The sequence below is a fragment of the Grus americana genome, chromosome 30 (genome assembly GCF_028858705.1).
Source record: "Grus americana isolate bGruAme1 chromosome 30, bGruAme1.mat, whole genome shotgun sequence".
Classification (NCBI taxonomy): Eukaryota; Metazoa; Chordata; class Aves; order Gruiformes; family Gruidae; genus Grus; species Grus americana.
Window position 1 is genome coordinate 344,256 of NC_072881.1, and position 9,937 is coordinate 354,192.

Below are 9,937 nucleotides of genomic sequence, written 5' to 3' on the forward strand. Positions count from 1 at the left end.
GGGTGCAAGGGGGGGGGGTCACACGCGTGGGGGTGCAATGGGGTCACACGCGTGTGGGCGGGTGCAACGGGGACACGCGTGTGGGTGGGTGCAATGGGGTCACACGCGTGTGAGTGCAGTGGGGACATGCGTGTGGGTGGGTGCAATGGGGTCACACACGTGTGAGTGCAGTGGGGCCACACGTTTGGGTGCAATGGGGTCACACGCGTGTGAGTGCAGTGAGGACACGCATGTGGGTGGGTGCAATGGGGTCACACATGTGTGAGTGCAGTGGGGGTCACACGTGTGGGTGCAATGGGGTCACACGCGTGTGGGTGGGTGCAATGGGGTCACACGCGTGTAAGTGCAGTGGGGACACGCGTGTGAGTGGGTGCAACAGGGTCACACGCGTGTGGGTGCAATGGGGTCACACGCATGTGGGTGGGTGCAATGGGGTCACACGCGTGTGAGTGCAGTGGGGACGCGCGTGTGGGTGCAGTGGCGACATGCACACGCGTGTGGGTGGGTGCAGTGGGGCCGTGTGTGTGTGGGTGCAGTGGGGACACACGCGTGTGAGTGGGTGCAATGGGGTCACACACGTGTGTGCGCGGTGTGGGGAGGGATACACACACACACACACACACACCCCCACCCATATGACTCCCGTGTCGGTGCATCCCCGTTCCCACACGCGTGTCCGAGCGTGACGGGACATCTCCCGCCCCACCCCCGCGTCCCGCCGTCTGCTCCAGCCCCCGCCGTGATTAATCCCCTTTCCCGGCGCCTTTTTTGGGAGGAAAAGCGACGAATTTGGGTTTCTGAGGAAATTCCTCTCCCCTTACTCCTTTCCCCACTCCCCCCCCACCCCTCGCCCCCACAATGGCCAATTTTGGGCAAAAAAAAAAACCACCGGAAAAGGTGATTTTTCCAGCATATTTCTGTGCTGGGGGGGGGGGGGGACGGGACCCACACATTACCCCACCCCCCCAGCTGCCACCAGCTCAGCCCCAAGGGGGGGCTGCAAAGGGGTTTGGGGGGGCCTCAGCCATGGGGGGGGGGGGTCTATGGAGGTAATGGGGGGGCTATGGGGGGGCTATGGGGCACTGGGAGGGTTTATGGTGGGGGCTATGGGGCAGTGGGGGGCTATGGGGCACTGGGAGGGTCTATGGGGGGGCTATGGGGCAGTGGGGGGCTATGGGGGGGCTATGGGGCAGTGGGAGGGTCTATGGGGGGGCTGTGGGGGGGCTATGGGGCACTGGGAGGGTCTATGGGGGGGCTATGGGGCAGTGGGGGGCTATGGGGGGGCTATGGGGGGGCTATGGGGCACTGGGAGGGTCTATGGGGGGGCTCTGAGGCACTGGGGGGGGCTACGGGGGTTTATGGGGGGCTACGGGGGCTCTATGGGGCACTGGGGGGGCTATGGGGGGGGCTATGGGGGGGCTATGGGGCACTGGGGGGTTTATGGGGGCCTCTGAGGCACTGGAGGGGGGGCTATGGGGGTCTATAGGGGGGCACTGGGGGGCTATGGGGGGGCTATGGGGGGGTCTATGGGGGCAAAGGGGGTTGGGGGGGGCCCTAAACCATGGGGGGTGGGGTGTCTATGGAGGCGGGGGGGAGGTATGGGGGGGCTATGGGGCACTGGGGGGGCTATAGGGGGCTATAGGGGGGCTATAGGGGATTATGGGGGGTTATGGGGGGCTACGGGGGATCTGGGGGGCACTGGGGGCTCTGGGGGGCATTGGGAGGTCTATGGGGGTGTCTGTGGGGCAATGGGGGGCTGTGGGGGGCTGTGGGGCACCGGAGAGGTCTCAGCGGTGGGTGCTGGGCCCCATCCTGGCGCGGTTTCCGCCCGGGTTATTTTTGTCCCGGGGTGGTTTGGCCCCGGTCCCGCTCCCTCCCCCGCCACGGCCGGACGGCTCCAGCGCCACGGGCACCCCCCCCCACCCCCCACCCCCACCGCGGGACCAGCACCCTGACCCCCCAAACCCTGACCCCCAAACACCCTGACCCCCCCAAACACCCTGACCCCCCAAACCCTGACCCCCAAACACCCTGACCCCCCCCAAACACCCTGACCCCCCCAACCCCTGACCCCCCCAACTCCTGACCCCCAAAACACCCTGACCCCCCCAAATTCCCTGACCCCCCCAACTCCTGACACCCCCAACTCCCTGACCTCCCCCCCCTCCAAACACCCTGACCCCCCCCAAACACCCTGATCCCCCCAGACTCCCTGACCCCCCCCAAACACCCTGACCCCCCAAACTCGATGACACCCCCCCCCCCCGGGGTCTGGGCACCCTGACCCCGCCCCCCCCCCCAAATACCCTGACACCCCCCCCCAGACTCCCTGACCCCCCCCAAACACCCTGACCCCCCCCAGACTCCCTGACCCCCCCCAAATTCCCTGACCCCCCCCAAAAACCCTGACCCCCCCCCCCCAACCCCCTGACCCCCCCAAACACCCGGACCCCCCCCAAACACCCTGACACCCCAAACTCCATGACACCCACCCCCCCCCCGGGGTCTGGGCACCCTGACCCCGACCCCCCCCCCCCCAAAATACCCTGACACCGCACCCCCCCCCCAGACTCCCTGACCCCCCCAAATACCCTGACCCCCCCCAACCCCGACCCCCCCAAACACCCTGACCCCCCCAAACACCCTGACCCCCCCCCCCCCGGACCGGCCCCCCCCGGGGTTGGGTTACTCAGCGTTTTGGGAAGCACCCAGGAGTCCGGGCACCCCGCCACCCCACCCCACCCCCCCCCACGTAACCCCCCCCCCCACGCACACGCGTGTGAGGCCGAGCCGCCCGAGCCCCACCCAGCCGTGGGAAAAGAACCCGGGTGTCCCGGCACCCTGACCCCCCCCCAAACTCCCTGACCCCCACCCGGGGGACCGGACCTTGACCCCCCCCAAACACTTTGACCCCCCCCAAAAACACCTTGATCCCCCCCAAACTCCCTGACCCCCCCGTGCCCCCCCAAAACTCCGTGACCCCCCCAAACTCCCTGACCCCTCCGTGACCCCCCAAACTCCCTGACCCCCCCAAACACCCTGACCCCCCCCAAAACTCCCTGACCCCCCAAAACTTCCTGACCCCCCCGTGCCCCCCAAACTTCCTGACCCCCAAAACTCCCTGACCCCCCAAAACTCCCTGACCCCACTGTGCCCCCCAAAACTCTGTGACCCCCCAAACTCCCTGACCCCCCCGTGACCCCCCAAACTCCGTGACTCCCCCAAACTCCCTGACCCCTCCGTGACCCCCCCAAACTCCCTGACCCCCCCAAACACCCTGACCCCCCTAAAAACCCCAACCCCCCCCAAAACTCCCTGACCCCCCAAAACTCCCTGACCCCTCCGTGACCCCCCAAACTCCCTGACCCCCCCAAACACCCTGACCCCCCCAAACTTCCTGCCCCCCCGTGCCCCCCAAACTTCCTGACCCCCCAAAACTCCCTGACCTCACCGTGCCCCCCAAAACTCTGTGACCCCCCAAACTCCCTGACCCCCCGTGACCCCCCAAACTCCCTGACCCCCCCAAACTCCCTGACCCCCCCTGTGACCCCCCCAAACTCCCTGACCCTCCCAAACACCCTGACCCCCCCAAACTCCCTGACCCCCCCGTGACCCCCCAACTCCGTGACCCCCCAAACTCCCTGACCCCCCCCAAACTCCCTGCCCCCCCCGTGCCCCCCCTTTCCCCGCACCCCCCCCACGTCCGGGGGTTTCCCAACCCCGGTGATGTCACCGCGTCACCCCGCCGGAAGGGCCCTGGCGTCACCCCGGGGAGAAACCGGGGTTCGGGGGGGGGTGGGGGGGGGTGATGGGGGGTGACACCCTGCACCGGATGTCTGGGTCACCCCAGATCTGTGACACCCCACCAGGCCACCCGCACCGCATGGTCACCCGTGGGGGGGGGGGGACGGGACACGGGGGGGACATGGGGCACCCTTGGGGACACAGAGGGGACACGGAGGGGGGGGGCAGAGGGGACACGGGACACGTGGAGGGGGGACACACGTGGGGGGGGACACGGGTGGTGACGTGGGGGAGGGGGAACACGAGTGGAAACACCCCCACCCCCTCGCTCCACCCTTTAAAGCCGCTGCCGGGGGCCGGACCGTGCCAGAGCCGGGAGCAGCCGGCGGGAGCGGGACACCGGGACAACACCGGGACAACACCGGGAACGACACCGGGACAACACCGGGACAACACCGGGACAACACCAGGAACGACACCAGGAACGACACCGGGACACCGGGAACAACACCGGAACGGCACCAGGACGCCGGGAACGACACTGGGAACAACACCGGGACGACACCGGGACGACACCGGGACGACACCGGGACACCGGGACTGAGACCAGGAAACTGGGACCGACACCGAGAGCGGGACACTGAGACCGGGACACCGGGACACTGAGACTGGGACACTGACACTGGGACACCGGGACACCGGGACATCAGGACACCGGGACTGAGCCTGGGACATCAGGACTGAGACCAGGACTGACAGTAGGACACCAGGACCAACACCGGGACCAACAACGCAACCAGCACCGGGACCAACACCAGGACATCAGGACTGACACCAGAAGTGACACCAGGACACCAGAGTGACACCAGGAGTGACACCGGGACCAGCACCAGGACCAACACCAGGAGTGACACCGGGACCAACACCGGGACCAACACCAGGACCAACACCAGGAGTGACACCAGGAGTGACACCAGGAGTGACACCGGGACCAGCACCAGGACCAGCACCAGGACACCAGGACCAACACCAGGACCCACACCAGGAGTGACACCAGGAGTGACACCGGGACCGACACGTGGACGAGGACACCGGGACTGACCCCACCAGGTACGGTTGACGGGGGGACCGACACCAGGACTGGGACCAGCACCGGGGTCACCATCAACCCCGGTGACCCCCGGATGCCGCCTGTGTCCCCTGGGAGGGGAGGGGGCTGCCGTCACCCTGGACATCGGCGTCCCCTCGGTGACGTGGGTGACACCCGGACGCTTGGGTCCCTCCAGGATGCGGGTGGCCCCGGTGACCCTGGTGGCCCTGACCTGGGTGACCCTGGTGGGTGCTGGGACACCGGTGACGGGACGGGTGTCCCGGCTGGTGACCGATTTTGGGCTACGGCTGTACCGGGAGGCGGTGGGACGCCGAGGGGACACCAACGCCATCTTCTCACCCTACGGGGCCACCGCGGTCCTGGTGGCCCTGCAGCTGGCCACCACCGGGCACAGCCGTCACCAGCTTGAGGTGGCCATGGGCTTCAGCATCAACGGTGAGGGTCCCCAGGGTCCCCGTGGCGGGGTGGGGGTGGGGGTCCCCCCGTCCCACTTCACCCATGGGCGTCCCTGTGCCCATGAAGGGTCTCCCGTGGGTGTTCCCAAGCCAGATCTCCCATAGGTGTCACCATCCCCATGCCAGGTCACCCATGGGTGTCACCATCCCCACAACCAGGTCTCCCGTAGGTGTGTCTGCCCCACGCCAGGTCACCCATGGGTGTCACCATCTCCATGCTAGGTCTCCCATGGGTGTCCCACACACACAGCAGCTGTCCCGTGGGTGTTCCCATGCCAGGTCACCCATGGGTGTCACCATCTCCACACCAGATCTCCCATGGGTGTCCCCATCCCCAAGCAGAGTCTCCCATGGGTGTCTCCACGCCAGATCTCCCATGGGTGTCACCGTCCCCACTCTAGGTCACCCATGGGTGTCCCCACACCAGATCTCCCATGGGTGTCCCCATCCCCACACTGGGTCTCCCATGGGTGTCTCCACGCCAGATCTCCCATGGGTGTCCCCACACCAGATCACCCATGGGTGTCCCCACACCAGATCTCCCATGGGTGTCCCCATCCCCACTCTGGGTCACCCATGGGTGTCCCCATCCCCACACTGGGTCTCCCATGGGTGTCTCCACGCCAGATCTCCCATGGGTGTCCCCATCCCCACACTGGGTCTCCCATGGGTGTCCCCACACCAGATCTCCCATGGGTGTCCCCATCCCCACACTGGGTCTCCCATGGGTGTCTCCACGCCAGATCTCCCATGGGTGTCCCCACACCAGATCACCCATGGGTGTCCCCACACCAGATCTCCCATGGGTGTCCCCGTCCCCACTCTGGGTCACCCATGGGTGTCCCCATCCCCAAGCAGAGTCTCCCATGGGTGTCCCTGTCCCCACACCAGGTCACCCATGGGTGTCCCTCTCCCCACCCCGGCTCTCCCATGGGTGTCCCCACACGGGGTCACCCACAGACCCCCCCCACGCCGGGGCCGTGACTCAGTTTCCCCTCCCCGCAGACCCAGGGGTGGCGGCGGAGCTGCGGGTGCTGCGTCGGGCGCTGAGGGGACCCGGCCCCACCCTGGCCATGGCCGAGGGGCTTTTCGTGGGGCGGGGGTTGACCTTGACCCCCGGCTTCGTCACCCATTTCGTCCGCACCCTGGGGCCCCGGCGCCTGGCCAGGGTGGACTTCCAACGGGGGGAGGGTGCCCGCGCCCTCCTCGACACGTGGGTGCAGGAGCAGACGCAGGGTGAGGGCACGTGGGGGGGGGTGATGGGTGCTCGGGGGGGCTGGGTGCCTTTGGGTGGGGGGTGATGGGTGCTGGGTGCTTTGGGTGGGGGCAATGGGTGTCTGGATGCTTTGGGTGGGGGGTGATGGGTGCCTTTGGGTGGGGGGTGATGGGTGCTGGGTGCCTTTGGGTGGGGGAAATGGGTGTCTGGGTGCTTTGGGTGGGGGTTGATGGGTGCCTTTGGGTGGGGGGTGATGGGTGATGGGTGCCTTTGGGTGGGGGGTGATGGGTGTCTGGGTGCTTTGGGTGGGGGGTGATGGGTGCCTTTGGGTGGGGGGTGATGGGTGCTGGGTGCCTTTGGGTGGGGGGTGATGGGTGTCTTTGGGTGGGGGGTGATGGGTGCTGGGTGCCTTTGGGTGGGGGGTGCTGGGGGCTGGGTGCCTTTGGGTGGGGGGTGCTGGGTGTCTTTGGGTGGGGGGTGATGGGTGTCTTTGGGTGGGGGGTGATGGGTGTCTTTGGGTGGGGGGTGATGGGTGTCTGGGTGCTTTGGGTGGGGGGTGCTGTGTGCCTTTGGGTGGGGGCAATGGGTGTCTGGGTGCTTTGGGTGGGGGGTGATGGGTGTCTTTGGGTGGGGGGTGATGGGTGCTGGGTGCCTTTGGGTGGGGGGTGCTGGGTGTCTGGGTGTCTTTGAGTGGGAGTGCTGGGTGCCTTTGGGTGGGGGGTGCTGGGTGCCTTTAGGTGGGGGGCGATGGGTGTCTGGGTGCCTTTGGGTGGGGGGTGATGGGTGCTCAGGGGTCTGGGTGCTTTTGGGTGGGGGGTGGTGGGACCCCTGGGTCCCTTGGATGGGGGATGACGGGTCCCCTGGGTCCCCTGGGTCCCTTGGGTGGGGGGTGATGGGTGCTCGGACCCCCGTCTCCCCCCCCGCCGGCGCAGCGGGGGACCCCAGGAGCACCCTTGTCCCCACAGGGCTGGTCCGGGGGCTCCTGCCGCCGGGTGCGGTGGGTGCTGGCACCCGGTTGGTGCTGGCCGGCGCCCTCTGCTTCAAGGGTGCCTGGGGGACGCCCTTCCCCCCCGCCGCCACCCGGCCCCGGCCCTTCCACCGCGCCGATGGCAGCGCCGTCACCGTCCCCATGATGGAGCGGACGGCCAAGTTCAACTACGGTGAGACACCCCCCCCGTGTCACCCCGTGTCACCCTGTGTCACCCTGTGTCACCCTGTGTCCCTCCATGTCACCCCATGTTACCCCATGTCACCCTGCATCTCCTGTGTCACCCCGTGTCACCCCGTGTCACCCCGTGTCACCCTGTGTCACCGTGCATCTCCTGTGTCCCTCCATGTCACCCCATGTCACCCCGTGTCACCCCGTGTCACCGTGCATCTCCCATGTCACCCCGTGTCACCCCGTGTCACCCTGTGTCACTCCATGTCACCCTGTGTCACCCTGCATCTCCCATGTCACCCCGTGTCACCCCCGTGTCACCCTGTGTCACTCCATGTCACCCTGCGTCACCCTGCGTCCCTCCATGTCACCCCATGTCACCCCGTGTCACCCCATGTCACCCTGCATCTCCTGTGTCACCCCGTGTCACCCCATATCACCCCGTGTCACCCTGCATCCCTCCATGTCACCCCGTGTCACCCCGTGTCACCCTGCATCTCCTGTGTCACCCCGTGTCACCCCGTGTCACTCTGTGTCACCCTGCATCTCCTGTGTCCCTCCATGTCACCCCGTGTCACCCCGTGTCACCCTGCATCTCCCATGTCACCCCGTGTCACCGCGTGTCACCCTGTGTCACTCCATGTCACCCTGCGTCACCCTGCATCCCTCCATGTCACCCCGTGTCACCCCGTGTCACCCCATGTCACCCTGCATCTCCTGTGTCACCCCGTGTCACCCCATATCACCCCGTGTCACCCTGCGTCACGCTGCGTCACCCTGCGTCCCTCCATGTCACCCCGTGTCACTCCATGTCACCCGGCATCACCCTGTGTCACCCTGTGTCCCTCCGTGTCACCCCGTGTCACCCCATGTCACCCCATATCACCCTGTGTCACCCTGCATCTCCTGTGTCACCCTGTGTCACCCCATGTCACCCTGTGTGTCCCCCGCATCACCCTGCATCACCCTGTGTCACCCTGTGTCACCCTGTCCCCTCATGTCACCCCGTGTCACCCCGTGTCACCCTGTCCCCCTGTGTCCCCCATGTCCCCCTCCTCACCCCCCATGTCCCTACACCCCATGTCCCCCCGTGTCACCTGTGTCACCCGTGTCACCCCGTGTCCCCCTCACCCCCACCATGTCCCTACACCCTGTCCCCCCGTGTCCCCCCATGTCACCCCGTGTCCCCCTCCTCACCCCCACCATGTTCCCCCGTCCCCCCCCCCCCCACCTCCTGACGCCGTGTCACCCCCCCAGGGGACTTCGAGACACCGGGGGGGGTTCCCTACGGGGTGGTGGCGGTGCCGTACGCGGGGGGGGCCATGGCCATGCTGCTGGCGGCCCCCACCCAGCGGGACGTCCCCATCGCCACCCTCACCCGTCACCTGGACGCGCAACTCGTCACCTCCTGGGTCACCAACATCAGCCCCGTGCCCCGCGTCCTCGTCCTGCCCCGGTGAGCTGGGGGGGGGGGGACATGGGGACACCCCTGGGGGACATGGGGGGGACATGGGGGGGGACATGGGGGGGGACATTGGGGGACATGGGAACACCCTTGGGTGCTATGGGGGGGACACCCCTGGGGGACATGGGGGGGACATGGGGACACCCTTGGGTGCTATGGGGGGGACATGGGGGGGGGGGACATGGGGACACCCCTGGGGGACATGGGGGGGACATGGGGACACCCCTGAGTGTTATGGGGGGGACATGGGGACACCTCCAGGTGATGGGTGCCATGGGGGGGGGGACACACCCCAGACACCTGGGTGCCATGGGAGGGGGGGGGGCACGGGGACACCCTGGGTGCTTGGGGGGGGGGGGGCATGGGATGGGGACGCCCCTGGGTGATGGGTGCCATGGGTAGGGGGAGGCACGGGGACACCCCCAGACACCTGGGTGCCCCGCGTGCCAGGTGGGGGGGGGGGGGACACCCCTGGCTCCCCTGGGTGTGGGGACACCCCCCCCCCCAATACCTGGGGTGCCCTCAGTGACCCCCACCCCCCCCCCACCCCAGCTTCTCCCTGGAGACCTCGTGGGACCTGCGGGCGCCCCTGAAGTCCTTGGGGGTCCGCGCCCCCTTTGACCCCGCCGCCGCCGACTTCACCCCGCTCTCAGGTAAAGGATGGGTGTGTGGGTGGGTGGGGGGGGGGTGTCAGGCATTCTGGGGGTGCCCCTCACCCCCCTTCATGTCCCTGTGTCCCCCCCCCCCATCAGCCGAGGAACCCCTCGTCCTGGGTCAAGCCCTGCAG

General features: G+C 67.7%; 1 protein-coding gene across 1 annotated transcript in view; it reads left to right on the forward strand.

Moving 5' to 3' along the window:
- The first annotated feature begins 4,104 nt into the window (after positions 1 to 4,104).
- Positions 4,105 to 9,937, forward strand: part of SERPINE1 (serpin family E member 1) — a 5,945-nt gene continuing 112 nt past the window's right edge. The window contains exons 1-7 of the mRNA XM_054806687.1: positions 4,105 to 4,854; positions 5,031 to 5,290; positions 6,316 to 6,546; positions 7,492 to 7,686; positions 8,943 to 9,141; positions 9,703 to 9,803; positions 9,903 to 9,933. Of these exons, the coding sequence (XP_054662662.1) occupies positions 5,032 to 5,290; positions 6,316 to 6,546; positions 7,492 to 7,686; positions 8,943 to 9,141; positions 9,703 to 9,803; positions 9,903 to 9,933 (1,016 nt within the window). The 5' untranslated portion in view covers positions 4,105 to 4,854; position 5,031. The remainder of the gene's footprint in view (positions 4,855 to 5,030; positions 5,291 to 6,315; positions 6,547 to 7,491; positions 7,687 to 8,942; positions 9,142 to 9,702; positions 9,804 to 9,902; positions 9,934 to 9,937) is intronic.